Consider the following 23,189-nt stretch of genomic DNA (forward strand, 5'->3'; position numbering starts at 1 on the left):
TTGTTGATACTGATGTCTAAGATTTTGTGCTCTTGACAGTATGGTTTAAATGTAGCTTCAGTGATCACTTTCAAGTGGAACATAGTGTTGAAATAACAGTATTGACAACAATGCAGTTTTGAATGAGTTAACAGCGTGGCTTATGGAATACAATAATCCTGGTTTATATTTGCTAAGGAAAAGAACTGCTTTGAAATTCTAATCCATGGGTGGTCTTTGGTCTTTTTGAGTTTGTTTCCTAAAGTTTTAAATTTGTTTTAAGAACGCAACTTTTAAACTGAATCTGTCTGTAGCGTTTGGCACTTTTCGTAAATATTAGAAAAAGAGCTTCTCTTGAAAGTGTGAAAGTGTTAGTCGCTCTGTTGTGTCTGACTCCTTATGACTGCATGGACTACAGCTCCCCAGGCTCCTCTGTCCATGGAATTCTCCAGGCAAGAATACTGGAGTGAGTAGCCATTCCCTTCTCTAGGGGATATTCCTGACCCACGGATTGAACCCAGGTCTCCTGCATGGCAGGCAGATTCTTTACTATCTGAGTGATTTATTTGTAACACGGTCTGGGGCAAGTTAGCATCTCAGAGGGGTTATGGGCTTCTTCGTGAGAATGGTTTCCAATTAAGTGCCCTTGGGTATTCTAATGCTCATCAGGCCTGATCTTGTGGTTGCACCCAGCTGTGTTGATCTCCTCCAGCCATTCAGTGGCTGTTGGTCCAAGATAAAATATGCTGCTTTCCGCTCACTCTCTTTTCTAGACAACAGACAGCCATCCGTGTGCCATCTGGTGGGTCTGTTGGCTCTGGTGAGGTGCTAAAAGTAGTGGCTGAAAATAGGCTAAAAACTGAAAAGATATAACATGTAAGAACAAGAGACAATAAATAATAAAAATAAATAAGGGTCACTTGACCCTTTCTCTTTTTAAGACAAAAATGGGGATAAGTGGAGTAGAAAGAGTCTACTTAGACATCATGACTTCCTGAATTGGAACACAGAGAAAGAGGGTACTTGTGGCAGTTTGTCCCAGTCTTGCTTGATCCTCAGAATCATCTGAGGCACTTATTTAAAATACTCATTGCCACCTGGTTTTTAATTCTTTAGGTGTCTAGTGGAGCCCAGAAACATATTTTGATGAAGAGGGACACTACCGTTCCCACTACTGTCACCCTCTTTGACCAGGCACATGGGAAGAATTACTGGGAAGGCTTGGAAGAACCAAGTCGTTTGAGGCCATATGGTAAACTTAATTATTAATCAGGAGACAAAGTGTCCAACACTTGGAAATCCTAATTAAGGAGGTGGAAGTGGAAATCAAGAATTAAAAGTTGTCCTTGTCTCAGCAGGGTAAACAGAAAAAGGACAAAGGGACCTATTTTAACTAAAGATAAAGAAGCCATTGCAAAACAGTAGGATCCAGCCTCTAGAAGAGCTGAATGTTTTTGGATGGACATTGAAAAGGAAAAGTCTTACAAAAGAAACCCAGGGAGAACGGGCTATATGATTTCTAAGATCTTTTAGCTTTGACATTTGATGAACTAAATGAAAACAATTATAATATTCCTGATACCAGAGCTTGAATTAGCAGTTCATTTAAGAAATTAAATTAAATTCTGACACGTGAGGAGAAGGAGAAAGAAATGTTTTTCTACTTTCAGATTGAAGAATCCAGGGTATTTATGGTTATGGATACCAGAGAAAGGGAGAGCTAGCTAATGATTTTAAAAGGTGTCCTCCAAGTAAAAATGCTTATCAAAGCCAAAAGACTGGATCCTCCAGGGCAAGGAAGGACTGACATAAAAGATTTATTGGCCCATTGGGAGTATGCTCTGAGGGCTGTAGAGTTGGGTTTTTTGGAGGGGAGGGTTATGGTCACTTCAAGGATCCTCTCTGGTTCCTTGGAAAGATTCTGGTTAGGTGGTCCTTTGGGTGAGGGGGTGGAATCCTAGAAGTCTTGTTTTCTGACAGCAGCAAAAACATTCCGACTCTGGCTTCCATGCCTGTGATACATAGGAATGTGCATTTCACTTCTGTCTTCATTTATGCTCTAAGGATGCTTGATTTCCATTTTGGAACCACATACACTAAAGGTCATTTTAATCATAACTTTGGAGACCTTATGAACTTTTCTATTTTTCAACCTTACCAATTATAGTCATACCACGGTCACCCACGTTACGAAGTGTAGTAATGGTGTTGGATTTAATCTTAGCAACTTTGGTGAACATGATTGAGTACAGATGTAACAATATAGAACACAGCAGTGTTATGGGGCGCATACAGGTAATGCCCAGTGTACAGCTAAACCGTAAATAGAAAGAAAACTTAAAAAAAAAAAAAAAGAGTTAACAAATGAAGTCAGAGTGACTGCAGGTTTATTTACCTTCAGTCCCCAATCCCGACATGCATCTTATACATGGATGTGCTGTATTTTACTATCTTTACAGATTTGCTATTTCCAGTTGGATAGGCTATCTTTGCAAACTAGTGTGTGCTTGATTTATGGAGATGGTGCTGTTGATCTGTGGGGCCTGAGTTATTTTTCAAATAAAGGTGATAAATATCCCCTGAGCCATCATATTGTTCTCCCTACCCCACTCTCTCTTCAGTGACATTATGTTAATTGCTAGATGACTGGCTAGAATTAGAAATACAGTCTGAAGACTGAAATCTTCCCTCTTTGCAGAATGAACAGACCTCTTCCAGAATCGACCTGTGCCTTGACCTCATTAGTACTGTATTTGAAACTGATCTATAGTCCTTTAAAACCATTATTAACAAATAATTAAAGGGTAGTATGGGAAGGAGGGAAACGCTTGACACTTTCTGAGTCTCCTTATTCTCTGTTGGAAATGTTAATCATGAAGGAAGTGAAGCATGTGATGCTGTTGCATAAAGAGGCACATCAGTGGAGCAAATAGACAGTCAATAGGTAGACTTAGTAGTAGACTGAAGGTAGTCAGTAAAGCAGACTTTCATGTAGCATGGGAGAGGGGAGTAGAGTTCTCATTAGATGGTAGCCATCTACCATTGGTAGCCTAAAGTAGCCATCTGGGGGGCAAAATTGGGTCATTCATTTCTCACATTAAATAAATTCCAGATGGTCAAGGATGTAAATTTAAAATGAAGGTATCAAAGTAGAAAACATGGGGGATGTTTAATACAGTCTTTAGTATGTAATGAATGACAATTAAATTCAAGAATAGCGTATCTAACTGGAAATAACCAAACTTGTGCATGCTAAGTCACTTCAGTCTTGTCCAACTCTTTTGCGACCCTGTGGACTGTAGCCCGCCAGTCTCCTCTGTCCATGGGATTTTCCAAGCAAGAATACTGGAGTGGGTTGCCATGCCCTCCTTCAGGGGATCTTGCTGACTCAGAGATTTAACCTGCATCTCTTATGTGTTCACAGACCTTTTTAATATGACATTAAAGTCATAAAAGGAAAGGAGTATAAGATCGACAACATTCTTTTCAAATGTGAAGAGAAAATCATATATAAAAGCCAAAGACAAGTGTCACATTGGGAAAAATATTTTCACCAGGTATAACAAAGAATATTCTTACCCTTCCAGTATTTAAAGAGAGTCTACCAATGAATCACCAACAGCCAATAGGAAGATGGTCCTAATTCTCAGGAAGGAAAATTTAGATGACCTTTAAACAAAGCATGTTAGCCTTATTCATAATAATAAAACCAAAATAAAATCAAAGTGAGATGCTATTTTTAACCTAAAGATTGACAGAAATAAAGTTTGATAAAACACTGAGTTGGTAAGGTTATGTGGAAATGGATACATTCATACATTTCTGAACAGAGGGTGAATTTGTACAGATATTTGATTTGGTACAACTGATATGTGTAAAGATATATGTAGTCGTTGCAGCATTATTTGTAGTAATAAAAAGATTTTACTATTAATGTTTGTAACACTAAAAGCTTTCCATTATTAAGGGACTCAAGCTGCTAGAGCTATAAAAAGAAATATTATATAGCTAACAAAGTAAATGTTGAAGCAAAATTACATATGTATGTAAATAGGTAGGGAAAGACATCTAAAATATATATAGTATCGTTAAGTGGTAAAAAAGCAACATGCAAACTGATATTTTTTTTAACCATATGTGTAAGGGAAAAAGGATATATATATGCATATATGTTAGTATATGTCTTGAGTATTTCTGAAAGATTATATAGAAACTGGCACTGTAGCTGTCACTAGGGAAGGGGGAATGTTTAGGTGGTGGTTGGTGATGGGAGGAGATTTAGTTTTCATTGAGTAATTTGCCTGTCTCCTGAATTTGTAGCTCATGCTTCCATGCATTCATTCATTCATCTGACATATATTTTTTGAAATTTTTATTGGAGTATAGTTACTTTACAATGTTGTGTTAGTTTTTGCTTACTGTGCAGCAAAGTGAATCAGCTATAAGTAAACATATATCTCCTCTTTTTTGGATTTCCTTCCCATTGAGGTCACTGTGGAGCAGTGAGTCGAGTTCCCTCTGCTGTAACAGTATGTTCTCACTGTGTGTGCTTTGTCACTCAGTTGTGTCCGACTCTCTTGTGAACGTGTAGACTGTAGCCCGCTAGGCTGCTCTGTCCATGCCAGGATTTTTCTTGGCAAAAATACTGGAGTGGGTTGCCATTTCCTCCTCCGGGGATCTTCCTGACCCAGGGATCGAACCTGCATCTCCTGTATTTCTTGCATTGACAGGTGGATTGTTTACACTGAGCCATATTAGTTACCTATTTTATACATAGTCTCAATGGTGTGTTTATGTCAATCCCAATCTCTCCATTAATCCCACACCCGCCCTTCCTCCCTTGGTGTCCATACATTTCATTTGTTCTCTACATCTGTGTCTCTGATGTAGAGAGAATTTGTTCAGATTCCACATATATACGTTAATATATGATACTTGTTTTTCTGACTTCACTCTGTATGACAGTCTTTAGGTCCATCTACATCTCTACACATGACCCAGTTTTGTTGTTCTTTATGGCTGAGTAGTATTCCATTGTATTTACCTATGTGTGTGTGTGTGTGTATACATATACATATATATATATATATATGCATACACACACACACACACATATATATGCATACATACACCACATCTTTATCCATTCCTCTTTTGATGGACATTTAGGTTGTTCCCATGTCCTGGCTGTTGTAAATAGTACTACAGTGAACATCGGGGTGCATGTGTCTTTGTGACGGATGTGTCGTGTGTGCTGGGCAGATAATGATCATACAAGCAAGTAAATGTAAATTTGCAGTACAGTCTAACAGAGAAGTACTGTGGTGAAAAATCATGGTGAATGAAGAAGTGCTGACATGGGGTAACCAGGCATTTCTGGTGCACTGAAACTGAGCAGTCTTGAAGGGAACTGGGGAATAAGGCACATAGATAGATATCTAGGGGAAGAAAGTCATCAACAGAGGGAACTTGAGAGACAAAGGCCATGAGGGGGAAAATTGCTGGACATGGTTTGAGGAGCAGCGCACAGTCCTGGGTGAATGCAGTACAACAAAGGGCGGGGAGATCTGACAGGTGATGATGTCAGAAAGGAGGGGTCAGGTGACCTTGGGCCCCATTAACCATCTTAAGGACTTATGCTAACTGAGATGCAAAGTCAGCTGGAGAGTTTGGAAGAGAATTACTCCACAAAGCAGGATCACTCAGCTGTGCGATGACAAATAGAGCAGTGCTGTTCAGTAGGACGACGTAAGTCGCATAATTTTCAATTTTCTAGTAGCCAGGTTAAAATGGTGAAAAGAAACAGATAAAATTAATCTGAATGATATATTTTATTTACCCCAATATCTAGAACATTTATCATTGAACATGTAGTCAACATAACCAAGTTTTTAGTGAGATAGGTTTTGGTTACTTAGCCTTCAAAATCTGTTATCTTACACTTAAAGCACATTTCAGTTGACATGTTAAAGTTTCAACAATTGGGGTGAAATGCAAGTACTACCAAAATAGTCATGCTGTTTTTAATGGAAAAATGTTTTCTACTGCTTCAGTTTGTAAATTTGAGTTAATTAAAATTTAAAAAGTTTAGGAATTCGGAGAGGGAAATGGCAACTCACTCCAGTATTCTTACTGGGAAATCCTACACACTGGATTTCCCAGGCATGAGGAGCCTAACAGGCTACAGTCCATGGAGTCGCAAGGAGTCGCAAAGGGTATTAGCAATGCTAAGACAGGAACTTCACGACTAAGCAACAACAACAAAAGTAAAGAAATTAGGCCCTCAGTCATGCTAACTACATTTCAAGTGCTTTATAGCTTCTGTCTAATGACTACTGTATTGGACAGCTTGGGAGTAAAGTTGTGGGGTTAGGTGGGCCTAATGCAGGACAGGTGGATGAATCAGGAACACATTACAATAATTCAAGATAGAAATGGTCACTTGGATCAGAGTGGTAGCAGCAGAGTGGATGAGAAATGGTTGTATTCAAGATACACTTTATTTTGTTTTATTTATTTTTTAAACTGTGAGTTTATTGAGGGCTTGATATTATTAATTATTTATTCGCCTGCACTGGGTCTTCATTGCAGCGTGACATGTGGGATCTTTAGTTACGACCCTTAGCTGTGGCATGTGGGATCTAGTTCCCTGACCAGGGATCGAACCCAGGCCCCCTGCATTGGGAGTGCAGAGTTTTAGCTACTGGACCACCAAGGAAGTCCCACATTTATTTTATTTTTTGTAAACATTAAATCATTTTTATTGTGGGTATGGATACAGATGTATAGCAGAGAACTAAATGAAAATTCAAAATAAGGACCACCATGATAAATGTAAACCAGCAATGTTCTGACACAACCTCTTTGTACATAGATTGTTTGGGTGGTTTTTTTAATTACATTTTGTTACATTTTTCATTGTCCATCTGCTTTTTTTTTTTTTTTTTAGTATCTGTAGTTTTCAAAGGTTACTTTCCATGAACAGTTATTATAAGACACTGGCTATATTTCTCATGTTGAACAATACTTCCTTGAGCCTATCTTACATCCAATAATTTGTGCTTCCTCTATATTGTCTGTCCCCCCCAACTGGTAACCACTACTTTGTTCCCTAGTCAGAATACATTTTAAAGATAGGGCCAGTAGGATTTATTAATGGATTGTATGTAGGATATAAGAGAATGTCAATAGTGATCTCTTTTGGTCTATAAAGAGTTGAAGAATGGAGTTGACATTTACTGCTGTAAAGAGAGATGGGAGAAGGAGTTTTCTGTGTGGGATGGGGAATGGTCAGAGATTTGGAGTATTAAGAGTTCAGTTTTGAGTATGTTAAGTTTGAGGTAACGATTAAATATCAAAATGGAGATATGCAAAAGGACAGTTGGATACATGAGTCTGACAGGAGCTGTCATACCACCTAGTGAGGAAGAGTTGACAGAAGAGTCAGGAGACTAATATAAAGGGCTCTCGAATGTTTCTGGAGAGGAGGATCCAGCAACCACAAGTGAGGAGAGGGCAGTGGTTCAGAGGAGAACCAAGAGAGAATGGAGGTTTGGGTGCCAAGTGGAGAGTGTTTGAGAGGAAGGTGTGATTTTGAAAAGTATCAGACATGGCTGGTAGGTTAAGGTTATGTTGAAAACTGAGAATTGACCATTGGATTTAGCAACATGGAGATAGATGATCTTGGTAAGAACTAGTTCAGTGAAGTTGGGGAGTGGGCATGGGAGTGGGTTAAAGAAAACAGGGTGGAGAAGTAGAAAGAGCAGATGTTGACAGATTTTGTGAGTTTTCTTGTTGTGAAGGGCAACAGAAATGAATTGGTAGCTGGAGAGCTGTGTACATAGTTGAGGAAACTTACCTATGTTTTTGTGTTCTGTTTTTAAGATGAAAGAAAAAAATGTGTGTTCATATTTGATAAGAATGATCCAGCAGAAGTGGATAGATTGTGATGATGCAAGAGGTTTTCAAAAGAGAGAGTAGCTGGAAGAATGTAGTTTAGACAAATCCATGAACTACCTGTTTAAAAAATAAATTTGTAAAGTAGGTAACAGAAGAGCTCAAGCAAGAGGATTGTTTAATCTGTAATTAGCTTCTTAGCAATAAGTAAATAAATTGCATAGGGCATTTTTTTCCTGATTTTTTAAAAATTAAGATGTAATTTACATGCAGTAGAATTAACCCTTTTTAGCCTAGAGTTCTACGAGTTTGACAGACACATACATACACTACCACATTTTTAAACTTTTCTTTAGGGCTGTAGGTTTAGCTTGTCCTGTGAAGTTTGGACCCTGTACATATGGGATGTTAACTATTTCTGATTTGAGATATTTATAAACCCATAAAATAAACATATTTGTTCCTATAATAAGTTATTAATATGGTTCTTCTAGGAGGATTTGATAGGCTTGGATGGAGGTTTTCCCCAAAGCTAGTTCAAGGCCAAAAATTTTTTTCCCCAGCAGATAAAATATAACTTGTACTGACATCATACGTGCTTAGTCACTTCAGTCATGTCTGACTCTTTGCAACCCTGTGGACTGTAGCCCACCAGGCTCCTCTGTCCATGGGGATTCTCTAGGCAAGAATACTGGAGTGGGTTGCCATGCCCGTCTTCAGGGGAAATCTTCCTGACCCGCACCTCTTACGTCTCCTGCATTGGCAGACGGGTTCTTTACCACTAGTGCCATCTGGGAAGTCCACTGACATCATAACAAACCACAGTTATTTGAATTTTTCATTTTAATTGGACATATTAAAGGTGATTAACTATAACTAGAACTGCCCCCCCCCCCCAAAGAATTACTAGTGAAAGAACTCTTTGGTGTCTGGACAATTCTAATGGAAAACAGAAGGATTCCAGTTATTCAAGAAATCAAGATAAAATTTGAGGCAAAATTTGGTGCCTCTGCCAAGATTTGGCATAAGTTTTAGCTCTTTTTCGAGCCCGTTTCCTAGATGATTGATCTCATTTTAGTTAATTCGGGGAATTGCCAGGATCAAAATCCAGGCAGGCCTTTAAATTTTTGTTTTTAATAAATACATCATGTGCCAGACATTGGCTTCTGGACAGTGTCAGGACCCTGTTGCCAGGCAGCTGTGAATTAAGGGCAAGTACTTATGAAAAATTATTTAGACTTGGTTTGGTTTACTCCTAATGGAGCTGACATTTCAGGAGGCTGGATGTTTGTAACCTGTTTAAATGTCTTTTTGAATCCAAAAAATTATATTTCTGCTGCTGAACCTAGTTGATGTTATGAAAGTAAATTATGTCTAAATACGTTTCTTTTATTTCTAGATATTACGATTGTGAAATCTCAGTAGAGTCCCTTTAACTGCTCCTAAAACAGATTTCATTTTTACTAATTATAAAACAGAGATGCTTCATTTATAGATCTTCACCTTGTATGAACAGTACTGGCTGACTCCCTGTCACTCTCTCTTTTTTTATTTTTTGGTTCAGAGTACCAATAGGTTTTTACATTATAAAACAAGTGCATGCATGTTCATAAAACTTTAATAAAGTATAAAACAAAGTAAAACATTTTTCCCTACTACTCACCCAGAGGTAACCTCTATTAGGTTTGTTATCTTGCCAGACTCTTTCTGCAGCTGTAAACTTATTTGTATATGTAGGTTTGTTTTTTTTTTAACTGAAGGATAATTGCTTTACAGACTTTTGTTGTTTTCTGTCAAACCTCACCATGAATCAACCATAGGTATACATATATCCCCTTCCTTCTGAAGCTCCCTCCCATCTCCCTCCCCATCCCACCTCTCTAGGTTGATACAGAGCCCCTGACTTGGGTTTCCTGAGCCATACAGCAAATTCCTGTTGGCTATCCATTTTACATATGGTAATGTAAGTTTCCATGTTTCTCTTTCCATACATCTCACCCTCTCCTCCCCTCTCCCCATGTCCATAAGTCTATTCTCTATGTCTATTTCTCCATTGCTTCCCTGTAAATAAATTCTTCAGTACCATTTTTCTAGATTCCATATATATGCATTAGACTATGATATTTATCTTTCTCTTTCTGCCTTACTTCACTCTGTGTGATAGGCTCTAGGTTCATCCACCTCATCAGAACTGACTCACATGTGTTCCTTTTTATGGCTGAGTAATATTCCATTGTCTATATGTAGTACTAATTCTTTCTCCATTCATCTGTTGATGGACATCTAGGTTGCTTCCATGTTCTAGCTATTGTAAATAGTGCTGCAGTGAACAGTGGGATGCCTGTGTCTTTTTCAGTTTTGGTTTCCTCAGGGTATATGCCTAGGAGTAGATTGCTGGGTCATATGGTGGTTTTAGTCCTAGTTTTCTAAGGAATCTCCATACCATCTTCCATAGTGCCTGTATCAATCTACATTCCCACCAACAGTGCAAGAGCATTCCTTTTTCCCCACATCCTCTCCAGCATTTATTGTTTGTAGACTTTTTGATGATGGTCATTGTGACTGGTATGAGGTAATATCTCATTGGAGTTTTGATTTGCATTTCTCTAATAATAAGTGATGTTGAGGTTCTTTTCATGTGTTTGTTAGCCATGTGTATGTCGTCTTTGGAGAAATGTCTGTTTAGGTCTTTTTCCCACTTTTTGATTGGGTTGCTTGTTTTTCTGGTATTGAGTTGTATGCGCTGCTTGTATATTTTGGAAACTAATCCTTTGTCAGTTGTTTAATTTGCTGTTATTTTCTCCCGTTCTGAGGGTTTTCTTTTCACCTTGCTTATAGTTTCCTTTGCTGTGCAAAAGCTTTTAGGTTTAATCAGATCCCACTTGTTTACTTCTGTTTTTATTTCCATTACTCTAGGAAGTAGATCATAGAGGATCTTGCTTTGATTTATGTCATCGAGTGTTCTGCCTATGTTTTTTCCTCTAAGAGTTTTATAGTTTCTGGTCTTACATTTAGGTCTTTAATCCATTTCGAGTTTATCTTTGTGTATAGTGTTAAGAAGTGTTCTAATTTGATTCTTTCACATGTAGCTGTCTAGCTTTCCCAGCACCAATTATTCAAGAGGCTGTCTTTGCCCCATTGTATATTCTTGCCTCCTTTGTCAAAAATGAGGTACCCATAGGTGCATGGGTTTATTTTGGGGCTTTCTATCTTGTTCTATTGGTCTATATTTCTGTTTTTATACCAGTATCATACCGTCTTGATGACTGTATCTTTGTAGTATAATCTGAAGTCAGAAAGTTTGATTGTTCAGCTCCATTCTTTATCAAGACTGCTTTGGCCAAACTATTTGGGGTCTTTTGTGTTTCCATATGAATTGTGAATATTTTTTTTTAGTTCTGTGAAAAATGCCATTGGTTGGTAATTTGATAGGGATAGCACTGAATCCATAGATTGCTTTTATATATATGTATTATATATATATGTGCTGAAATATATAATCCATAATTATTGATATATATGTTCCTGTTGTCATTTTCTTAATTGTTTGGGGTTTGAGTTGTAGATCTTTTTCTTCTCTTGTGTTTCTTGACTGTGTAAGTCCCTTTAACATTTGTTGTAAATCTGGTTTGGTGATACTGAATTCTCTTAACTTTTGCTTGTCTGAAAAGCTTTTGATTTCTCCATCAATTTTGAATGAGATCCTTGCCAGGTACAGTAATCTTGGTTGTAGATTTTTCCCTTTCAGTACTTTAAATATATCCTGCCATTCCCTCCTGGCCTGCGGAGTTTCTGCTGAAAGATCAGCTGTTAAACGTATGGGGTTTCCCCTGTATGTTACTTGTTGCTTTTCCCCTGCTGCTTTTAATATTCTTTGTGTTCAATCTTTGTTAGTTTGATCAGTATGTGTCTTGGCGTATTTCTCCTTGGGTTTATCCTGTATGGGACTCTGCACCTCTTGGACTTGATTGACTCTTTCCTTTTCCATGTTGGGGAAATTTTCAACTATAATCTCTTCAAAAATTTTCTCATACTCTTCTTTTTCTCTCTTCTTCTGGGACTCCTATAATCCGAATGTTGGTGCATTTGATATTGTCCCAGAGGTCTCTGAGACTGTTCTCAGTGCTTTTCATTTTACTTTATTCTGCTTTTCAGAAGTTATTTCCACCATTTTATCTTCCATGTCACTGGTTCGTTCTTCTGCTTCTGATATTCTGCTATTGATTCCTTCTAGAGTATTTTTAATTTCAGTTAATTGTGTTGTTTGTATGTTTATTCTTTAATTCTTCTAGTTCTTTGTTAATTGATTTTTGCATTTTCTCCATCCTGTTTTCAAGGATTTTGATCATCTGTACTATCATTATTCTGAATTCTTTTTCAGGTACTTTACCTATTTCCTCTTCATTTATTTGGATTTCTGTGTTTCTGCTTTGTTCCTTCATCTGTGCAGTATTTCTCTGCCTTTTCATTATTTTTTTTTTAAACTTACTGTGTTTGAAGTCTCCTTCCCCCAGGCTTCAAGTTTGAATTCTTTGTTCCTTTTGGTTTCTGCCCTCCTAATATTGGTGGAGTGGTTTCTGTAAGGTTCGAATAGAGTAGATTTATGCTATGTTTTTTGTTTGTTTGTTTTTCCTCTGATGGGCAAGGCTGAGTGAGGTGGTCATCCTGTCTGTTGATGATTGGGTTTGTTTTTTTGTTTTGTTTGTTGTTTGGATGCACAGGGTGCTGCTGGTGGTTGGGTGAGGCCAGGTCTTTTATTCAAGTGGTTTCCTTTGTAGGAGTTCTCACTATTTGATACCAGGATTGGTTCTCTGGTAGTCTAGGATCTTAGAGTCAGCGCTTCCACTCCAAAGGCTCATGGCTTGATCTCTGGTTGGGAACAAAGATTCCACAAGTGGTTTGTTATGGCATTAAGTGAGGTTAAATAAACCCTATACCCAAAAGCAAGAAACCAAAGATGAACCCCAGGCATACAGCAGTTACAAAACCAGGCAAAAATAATGGAATATACACACATATATGTACATCCATAAGCAAAATCAAACTAGTCCAACAAAAATAAAGTACAATAGATTTACTTGGTGAACAAAGGAAACCAAAAATTATATCTACCAGTTAAGAACAAACTAACTAAAGCACAAACTGGGAAACAAAAGTAAAGCAAAGTACTACCTGGGGAATACAGCAATGAAAACAAAACTAACAAATATGTTGAGAGGACAGGAAGTAAAGAAAAGGAAGAAAGAATAGATATGCAAAGCTAAATAGAGGTAGATAAAGAAGATTTATATACATTAAAGATTAACTGCAAGGGGAAAAGAATCGTAGGAAAAGCAAAGGAATAAATGTAGAAAAAATAATAATAGGTTTTAAAGAATTAAAAAATTTTTAAAAAAGAAACAAAAATAAGAGGAAAGGGGGGAGAAAAAGGAAAACGCCATAGAACTGCAAAAGCCCAAGGTAGAGGCAGAGGTTTATAACAATAAAAAGTGGGATTGAAGAGAAAAAAAAACTCAAAAGCTTAATTCGATTTCATAGTGCCAATAAGATCGGCAACTACGGGGCACGGGGTGGGGAGGAAAAAAGAAAAAAAAATCCGAAAGAAACTACAGAGCAAGTCAAAACGTAAGAATAATAAATGTTTTTCGTGAGTCACTGCTTTCAGGATCCTTTCCCTCACTTGGAGTCACAGCCCACCTCACCTCCCTAGGATGCCCTCCAACTCTGTGCTGGTCTCGGGACCTGCTGTGGGGGCAGCTCAGATTCTAATCTGGTCCTACTCCTATGTGTTCTTGCCTCCGATGTCCACAGCTATTAGAACTAGAGCGTTTGTTTTGGTGGGAGCTCTCAGTGTCCTTTGATATATTCCATAGACACAGAATCTGCCTAGTTGAAGTGTGATAATATCCTGAGCTGGTAAAGATGTGGCAAAATGGGTGCATTTAAAAAATATTTAGTTGGTGCCTACTGTATGCCAAGTACTAATGCTAATAAGCGCTACAGGTACTGAGCACAGGTGACCTGTCTGCGGCAGTCAAGGGGGTAAATAGGTCTCCTGGAGAGCCTTCTTGGAGGGCAGTCCAACACTGTAATTAGAGAGGAGTTTTGGGACTGTGTGCTAAGGTATAAAATTTTAAGCAAGTGCTCTATAAACAACTATACACATTTTAAAGCCTTTTCTACCTCAACAAATAATCTTTCAACAGCCCTCCCAGGCCTAAGTGATAAGCTGATACCTAGCCTCTGCAACAATGTCACAGTTAAAAATGGTCATACCTTCTGACCAGCAATTCCTCTGCTGGATTTGAAACCCAGGGGCAGTGAGGCTAAGGAAGAAGACCCAAAACTTTCCCACCAGCTATACAAGCTACAGATTAAATCCACACTATCAATCGGATATATTAAAATTTTTCCTCTTTTTTAATTGTTAATTTTTTGTTATTAAATTTAAGCATATCTATCCTGTGTGAATTTATTTACCAAGTCTGAGATTTGTGTATATTGGGTCTTTTGCTGTTTAGAAAATGTTTATTTTTAGGTAGTCATATCTGTCAGTTTTCACTTCAGTTCAGTTCAGTCGCTCAGTCGTGTCTGGTTCTTTGCTACCCCATGGACCACAGCATGCCAGGCCTCCCTATCCATCACCAACTCCCAGAGTCTACTCAAACTCATGTCCATCGAGTCGTTGATGCCATCCAGCCATCTCATCCTCTGTCATCCCCTTCTCCTCCTGCCCTCAATCTTTCCCAGCATCAGGGTCTTTTCCAATGAGTCAATTCTTCACGTGAGGTAGCCAAAGTATTGGAGTTTCAGCTTCAACATCAGTCCTTCCAACGAATATTCAGGACTGATCTCCTTTAGGACGGACTGGTTGGATCTCCTTGCAGTCCAAGGGACTCTGAAGAGTCTTCTCCAACACCACAGTTCAAAAGCATCAATTCTTTCACTTAAGTTTTCTAAATTCGGTTAATCTGCCCTTTCTCCATTCATTTGAAATGCTACTTTTACCATATATAAAATTTCCACATATAAATGAAGCAAATTTGGGACTTCAATTTCTGTTTTGTTAGTTTTTTTGTCTGCATCTTAGCCAGTGTCCCATGAATTCAATCCCTTTAGCTATCTAATAATTGTGAAATCTGGAGGTCTAAAGTTCCTCTCTTTCCCCATTATTCCTCTTTTTTTTTTTTTCAAAATTTTCTCGGCTGTTCTGTCTTTACTTTTCCAGATACTCTTTAGAATCAAATTTATTTGTTTCCTGCTAAATTCTTTGATATGAACTGGCATAACAGATCTGGCTTTAATGATATTTTTCATTTTGTTTTTGACCTAAGTTTTATATTCTTAATTTTCCTTTACTGTTAAGTTTCAAATTGAGGTCAATTTATTCCCTAACCTTCATCATCTTTTTTTTTTTTATATGTTTCTTGCTTCACTGTTATTTGCAAATTTTTGACTTTTGCTCCTCACACAATGTATCAGAGATGATCTCATCTTAAACATTCAGCAGCCCTAAGATTATGAAAAAAAGAAAGAAAGTCATCTGAGAGTGTGACAGTTTCAGGGCTGGATTCATCTTTATATGGATTCATGATGTGTCCCCCTCCTGCCCAGGACTGAATGTATGGCACATGTCTGTCAGTTACCTTTCTTCCACCTAGAATCACAGATTAGTACTACTCTCCACTTAGGTGAATTCTTAAGCAGGTGAATAACCACATTTGGGGAGTTTTGATGATAACCTCAATCTTTAGCAACAGATAAGATATGCATATTACATGAAAGATCAGTTGCACAGTTAGAGAGTAAGGACACTTTGATTATATCAATTGCTCAGTCATGTTTTAAAAACAATAAACAAAGAACCAGGTGTGTAAGTTTATTTCACCTGTTATAAAGTAACAAAAGATACAGTTTAGGCTACATTACAGGAAGTATGGCATCCAGATTAGGAAAGGTAATAGCTCCAATCTGTACAAGTCAAACAGTTTTTATTGTTTGTTGCCAGGGACTAAACCAAGCACTTGAATACACAACTGACACCACAATCTACTTTACAGTAGAATTTCAAGTAAATAATAATAGATTTTACGAAAACCCAGAAGAAGAGCATAGAGGCTAGAGACACAGAGAACAGAAACTCTAGAGCCTGTGGGACCTTGTACAAATTATTTAACCCCACTCTGTCTTAATTTCTTCATGGGTGAAATGGAATCAGTAAAAAAACACTTCACACTTTTGCCTTAAGCAGTAATGAGATGATGTATATGTGGGAAGCCTGTAGAACACACTTTGGCACAGTGATGGCTCAGAAAATAGTATGGAGTGCTGTTGTGAAATGCTGAAAGGTAGGAGTTGTCCCACCAGAGAGAGACTTCTCACCAGAAGGAAGTGTGTGTCCCAGAGTTGGAGTGGTTGACCTGGGGCCTTTCTGGAACTGCAGGGAATTCAATCTGATTGGAGTGAAAGGTGCATGTGGACGGAGTAGCGAAGCACAAAGCTTCCCAGGGAGGCCGAGATCTCCAGGCAGGAGCTTTTGTGCCACGTTGAGGAGTCTGAAAGGCATTTAGAAAACGTTGTGGAATCTCAGAAATGCCTTAAATAGGGAGTGTCCACAACAGTTTCATCAGTGGAAAGACTGGTTCTTCACGGATGTGCAGAGACGCTAGGAAAGCCATTTGAGGTAGGATATCCAGTCGGGGAAGTGGTGCTCGACCCTGGCTGCACCTAGGAGCTTCCTGGAGAACTTGAACAGTCTGATGCCCAGGTTGAGTGCAATTATATCAGCAGCCTGGGGGTGAGACCCAGACATTGATGGTTTTTTATTGCTTCGCAGATAATTCCATTGCACAGCCAGGGCTGTGCACCACTATATTAGAGAAGTAACTGCATTCGAATGAGATTTGATAAAGTTCCAAATTAAACAAGTGTCGGCAACATAGAGGAGCCGGGATCACAAGTAGGATGTGGTGGTTGGTTGAATGAGGAAGGGTTGATGGTTTCTGGTTTGGGTAGCTGGTGTGTGATGATCTATACCAAGAAGGAGAAGCAGATTTGGGTACTGGTCCTTGCTGAGTGGGCGTGAGAAGGATAAGGAATTTGATTTTTTTTTTTATGCTTTTTATGTTTGTATTGGAGTACAGCCAATTAACAGTGTTGTGATAGTTTCAGGTGGACAGCAGGGGGACTCAGCCATACATACACATTTATCTATTCTCCCCCAAACTCCTCTCCCATCCAGGCTGCCACATAACACTGAGCAGAGTTCCATGCACTAAACAGTAGGACCTTGTTGGCTCTCCATTTTAAATATCGCGGTGTGTACCTATCCATCTTCAACTCCCTAAGCATCCCTTCCCCCTCTCCTCCCCGGCCACCCCCCCAGCCCCCGCAACCATAAGTTTGCTCTAGGTCTGTAATTCTGGCTTGTAAAGAAGTTCTTTTGTATCCTTTCTTTTTAGATTCTGCATAGAAGAGATGTCGTATGATTAAAGAATTTGAGTTTGAAATGTAGAATTTGAGGGAAATGATGTAAGAAACTGAGGGGAAGGAGCCCGTAGTATACTAGAAAACTCAGAAGACAGGAAATAATTGGTGCGAGAGTTCCCTGAGAAGACAGGAAGTACGGAGCAGACATGAAAGAAGTAATTTATATGAGAATCTTCCTCTCTGAGAGAAATAAGTAAAAATATTTCAGGGTTCAGGTAAGCTCACAGGCTGAGGAAGGGGAGCCGTAATGCGGCCTCATGGCCTGAGCTCCTTTACTGCAGGAGATCCGCAGAGAACTTGGAGATGAGAGCAGGCATTCAGGAGTTGGGCAGGCTTTGTAGGAGCCAGCAAAGGGCCATCTGAGGATGGTGTCTTTCTGGTCCTACTCTTAAATGTTGATTTTTTTCTCCAGAGTTTCAATATTGACCCTCTTTCACACACTTCCTGTGTGATCTCCTTTGTTGTATTGTATTCCACTGTTATCTTCTGAGAGAAATATTGATAAACTGAAGTTTGTCCAGAAAACTTATGTATTAATAGCTGACACGTTCAGAAAATTATTAGTCGGCTTTTCATTTGGAGGGATAGCATTTTGCTACCTTAATTTGAAATTTAGTTTGTTGAGATCACTTGAAGACACTGTAAAGATCCTAGTAGTTTCCGCCATCAGTAATTTGGTAGCATTATATTTGTTTTTCCAGTATAACAAAAATTTCAAAAAGTGGCTAACTCAACATCTTGAAACCATGTTAACTTTTAATATTAAAATTTTGTTTTATAGTATAAAAATTTTTAATAGATATTTATTTCATGTCATGTTATGCTTCATCTCTTTGTTGTTGTGTTCTGTCATTTATAATCAAGATCTAACTGGAATTCTCAACTGTGATATAAACTATGATTTACAGTATGTACTCTTAAATATTTTTTCCTTTAAAAAACCAACTTAAGGTTTAGTGGTTATCAGATAGACTGAACTATGTATTTTGCAGATTTATTTTGCTAATTATCCTCACTACAACAAAGCTATAGTGTGACTTTTCTATATGCCTTCTTGTTCGTAACTTGATAAATTACTTAAAGCACAAATGTGGGCTTCTCAGCTGGCTCAGTGCTAAAGAACCCACCTGCCAGTGCAGGAGACACAGGTTCAGTCCCTGGGTTGGGAAGATCCCCTGGAGAAGGAAATGACAATCCACTCCAGTATTGCCTGAGAAATCCCATAGATAGAGCAACCTGGTGGGCTCCGGTCCATGGGTTAGCATGAGTGAGAAACGACTTAGCAACTAAACAACAATAAAGCACAGATATATAGACTGATAGAAGGTGACCTTGATGTTGCAGAACATTAACCTAATGCTCTAATATCATTTCAGGTAACGTTTCATTTGTTGCATTTCCAGTTTCCAGCACCAACTCACCAACAAAGATTTTACCAAAAACCTTAGGACCAATAAATGTGAATGTTGGACCCCAAATGGTAAGAAAATCATCATATTTTAGGATTTGAAACTTTGCTTAGTTTATCCTAATTTAAAGGATAGTTGTACTAAAGATGCTTGGTGAAATACTCCAGTGAATACCTTATCTCAGTCACTTAATTTTTAAAGTTTTATTTTTAGCTGAATGTAACTGGTTAGTCTTAAGAAAAAGACATTGTGCTCGTCAATGTTTAATTTTCATGTATTTTTGAATCTGGATTCTGAATGTGTTATATTAATTTTTTTGCCCCTCTCGACGCTTCTCTTGTTTTCAGTTATTTGAGCCAATTGATTTGAAATCTGTTATGTCTTATGTTCTTCTCCTTTTTCTTTTAAAATAACTTTTACTGCACTAAACTATATCCTTTCATATAAACTGATTATGATCCAACAGTTAATCTGTATCTGGAGTTACTAATTTGAAAAACTCTTTGATGAAAGGACATTTCCAATTCATTTCAATCATTAGCAGTAGAAATAGTGAATTTAAATGGAAAATATTTAACCATTTCTCCGAAGGTATTCTATTAATTATGCTGAAGGTTAAAGTAGATAGTGCTTTTAAGACAGCCTTATTTATAAACAGTCACATGCAGCTAATGTATTAATAAAAACTATACCTAATTTAAATGGCCTCACCCACCATTAGCAAAAGTACGTAAACATGTGAACAATAACTCTTCCTTGTTAGTGCTTACATCTTATAATCTCTAGAGCCATAAGCATAAATTTTGTTCATAATATATGGTACCGTAGGCTATGCTAAATGCACACTTAGATAAAAATCTCTTTTAACATACTGAATGGCTTTGGAAAGCCTTTGAGATCTTAAGACATACTAGATATGACATTTTTCTTGATCTCTTGAGGACTGTTAATCATCTGCAGAATGCAAGCTAAAGATGTTGCCCAGTTCTGTAACTATGTGAAGAATGTCATCTAGCCCCAAGCTCATAGAAACTTTAGCTTAGGTGAGGAGCCACAATTCCAAGCAGTTCAGGATATATTTTCAAACATTTGCTAAGCATTCGGCCCTCACCAGCCACTGCAGTGGGTGCAAATGAGATGAGACACCTGACTTGAAAGCCGATATTTTGAAAGGTGATTCTATAAACATCAAAATTAAACAAGAATTAAACAAATTTCATGAATTTGTCCCCTACAGTACTCCTCTGTTTTGAAAGACTGTTTCCTCTTGGTGTTTCAGTGATGCTGATAAGGCTCAAATTTGAATTCCTCTTTTGGAAACGTGATTTTCCCTCCCACTGTCAGTTTGAATTAAAGTACATATAAGCCTTTACACACTTCAGTTTTGACAGTGATACGTACTCATGTATATGACATACTCCATTACTGCAGACTTCAGAATCAGTGATGCAAAGGTCAGAAGGAGAGGAGGTTTGGGGCTCTCCTTAAGAGCCAGCCCAAGACCAGTCTCCCTGATTCTCAGGTACTCTTTGCAGTTCTGGGTCCCAGGCAGGAATCAGAGTTTTCTTTTTAATTTCCTAGTTTATTGTAATTTGACTTCCTAATACATTGTAGAACCCCAGTAAGAACCATTTCTCTCTCTTCTTGTTTGTCTCTTTTGTATGTTGTCCCCTAATTTTCAATCTCTTATCCATGATTTTTAAAACAACTTTGTCAGAAAATTCTTAAGTAAAGCCTCACCTGTTTGCCTCATACTTGCCCTTAAAATTTTTACATATCTCTGTGGAAACTGGATGTTCATGGTAGAGAAATTTCAAAAGTTCTCAAGAAAAAAAGTTATTTTCTGTGTTTATTCTAATTTAAAGGATAGTTTAGAAGTAACTGTGGCTTGGGATTCTTACTGTTTTCTTAAAGGTACCTGATTTTATATATATGCACACACACACATATTTATATAAGATAATCTCATGATTATTTTAACATGGTTAAAAACTGCATGTCTCTTACAATGACAATGAAAATTTTGTGAAATAATGAAACCCTTAAATATAACACTTTGTATTTAAATAGATTCCGTATAGTTTATAGTTATAGATTCTTTCTTTTCAGAATATACATGCTCTCTTGGCATTTCTTACTGTAGACGGCAGTAGTACATAAGATGTCTTGATTGAAGGTGGAAAATTTTCAGATTGAGGTTCAGTTGCTGTATGACTTTCATAGCCTAAATATAAATGTTCATTTCCTATGTCAGATCAACTGAATATTATTTTAATTTGGGGCCTCAAAATTAAGGTTCAGTTTTATAAAGCATGTGTGACTTATCACCTGTATGAACTAATTTTCCTATGTTCATTGGTTGGTCAAGTTCTGTTGACTTCTGTTTGGTTTTGTTTAAGGCTCACTGTCACCGTTCTGGTTTAAGAACTTAGTACATCTCACAAGAACTTCTAATTTATGGATCCAGTTCAAGTCTAGCATCCTTCCAGTTTCTTTGTTCATGAAATATTAGTTAAAGACTTGATTTCTGAGAGGAAGGAACAGAGTATTGCTAATCACTCTCAGATCAGGAAAGAATAGCAGCTAACATTCTGACACTGAGGAAGAAAAAATGCACTGGGACATAACAACTTAGTCCAAAGTCGTTCTCAGGAAAGATAACCAGCTTTTCTGTGTGTCCTATTTCCCTTCCTCCTTTCTTCTTCTTCTTCTTTTTGTTTTTTCCTACAAAGCCCTTAAAATTAGGTAGAACTGAGCCTGTCAAGTCCTAAAGAAGAAAACTCCATAGTTTTTTTCAGACTGCACGAGTAATGCAGTCTGTTTCAGGGTAAGTCGGAACACGTAGAATTGCTTTGTGGAGACTCCTGTTCTAGGAATACAGTAGACCAGGGGCTGATCACATACTCAGACTTTATTTCTCAAGCACTCATGCTCCAGGTCAGCATAATAGAGAACAGAATGTATGATGCAGTGATTGGTGAGAACTACACCCTTTATATTGTATTTTCTTACTGGATTTTATATAATCCCTTCTAGCATATCAATGAAGAAAGAAGCTACTTTTTTTCATCATTTTAAAAGCTGGGTCTTCTGTCTCAGTTCAGTAAATGTTTACTGATTGTTTCCTATGAGTGTCTCCTAGCACTGTGGTAGGCCCTGCAAACACCCTCTACCTTTAAGGATCCTGCATTGAGATGGAGGTGAGGAGTATGGTGGTATGGAAAATGTGGAAGGCTTGGAGGTACAATCGCCTTGTCTAGTGTTCCTTTTTTCTCATGAGGCAAATTTCTGAATGCCCTGTTTAATAATCCTTGACATATTATAAGGATCAGAATTCCCCGGCTATCTGTCAGTATTTGTTGTGTTTTGTTTGACTATAGAATTAATTTATTAAAATATTTATTAAAATTTGTATGTAGTAACATCTCCCCAGCCCCACTAATACTCCCATTCCCTGGAGCATGCCTTTATTTTATTTACTGTTTTTTTGTGTGTGTGTGAAAATAGGGTTTTAGTAAAGTCCTTACTCTTAGTTCTATTCATTCCCTTTCTGGAATCTGTCCATAGGAAATAGAAATTAAAGCCAAGATAATTTTACAAAAAGGTTTATCACAGCATTATTTATAATATTGAATATTTGTAAAAATCTAATAATAGGGCATAATTAATCCACAAGACAGAATGTTTTATGGTCTTTAAAATGTGTTTGAAGAATATTTAATGACATGAGGAAATGCTCTTAAAAAAAAAACCAACAGATAAAACTCCATCTATATAAGAATCCAAATTGTGTAATGTCTTTGCATATGCTTTGGACTGTGAAAGTCTAATTTGCTGTTATCCCAGTTCTAGTTAATCAAGTTCAACTAAAATTAGTTTCCATAATTCTAAAGAAAGGTTTCATTTTTCTGATTTTTAAAATGTTGTCAGTCGCCAGCTTAATCCTTCCCAATTGCTGTTCACTTGCTGAAATCCAGTGTACTTTGTATCAGTGTTGATACTTGTGCTTCAAGATCTTAGAATATAAAAGTGGGTCAAAGGTATTGCTTATGTTTTAGATGATTGATATTAAGTACATTTTAGATAATAAGGCTTCCTCCTTATAAAATTATTTTCTGCCTGTAGGCTTGCCTTAACAACTAAGAATATTTTTCCTTGTTTTGACTTTACAGATTATAAGCACACCACAGAGACTAACCAGTTCAGGAAGTGTTCTGATTGGGAGTCCATATACCCCTGCACCAGCAATGGTTACTCAGACACACATAGCAGAAGCTACTGGCTGGGTCCCAGGGTAAGAGTGGTACTGCAAGTTACCATTTTTAAAAACTTTTTTTAAAGTTCTGATCTTTTTTTGCTCACTGTCTTATCTTCTCTTCTTGTTTTACGGTTTTAAAAACTAGTATGTTTCCTTTA

The 23,189-nt window shown here is 37.6% G+C and overlaps 1 protein-coding gene across 49 annotated transcripts in view; it reads left to right on the top strand.

Annotated features, from left to right (window-relative positions):
* TFDP2 (transcription factor Dp-2) overlaps positions 1-23,189 on the top strand; it is a 180,950-nt gene that overhangs the window by 118,589 nt on the left and 39,172 nt on the right. For 9 of the 49 annotated variants that reach the window (XM_081569574.1, XM_081569573.1, XM_081569575.1 and 6 more), the window contains exons 2-4: positions 1,096-1,231; positions 18,741-18,844; positions 22,946-23,067. In XM_081569574.1, the coding sequence (XP_081425700.1) occupies positions 1,096-1,231; positions 18,741-18,844; positions 22,946-23,067 (362 nt within the window). Of the gene's footprint in view, positions 1-1,095; positions 1,232-3,403; positions 3,537-5,615; positions 5,728-17,116; positions 17,193-17,336; positions 17,580-18,740; positions 18,845-21,809; positions 21,974-22,945; positions 23,068-23,189 lie in introns of those variants that run through there. The other 40 variants (XM_081569580.1, XM_081569585.1, XM_081569581.1 and 37 more) reach the window with 13 other exon arrangements.

This window comes from Giraffa tippelskirchi, chromosome 2, assembly GCF_054371585.1.
Source record: "Giraffa tippelskirchi isolate mGirTip1 chromosome 2, T2T-mGirTip1v1.2.pri, whole genome shotgun sequence".
In the NCBI taxonomy this organism is placed as follows: Eukaryota; Metazoa; Chordata; class Mammalia; order Artiodactyla; family Giraffidae; genus Giraffa; species Giraffa tippelskirchi.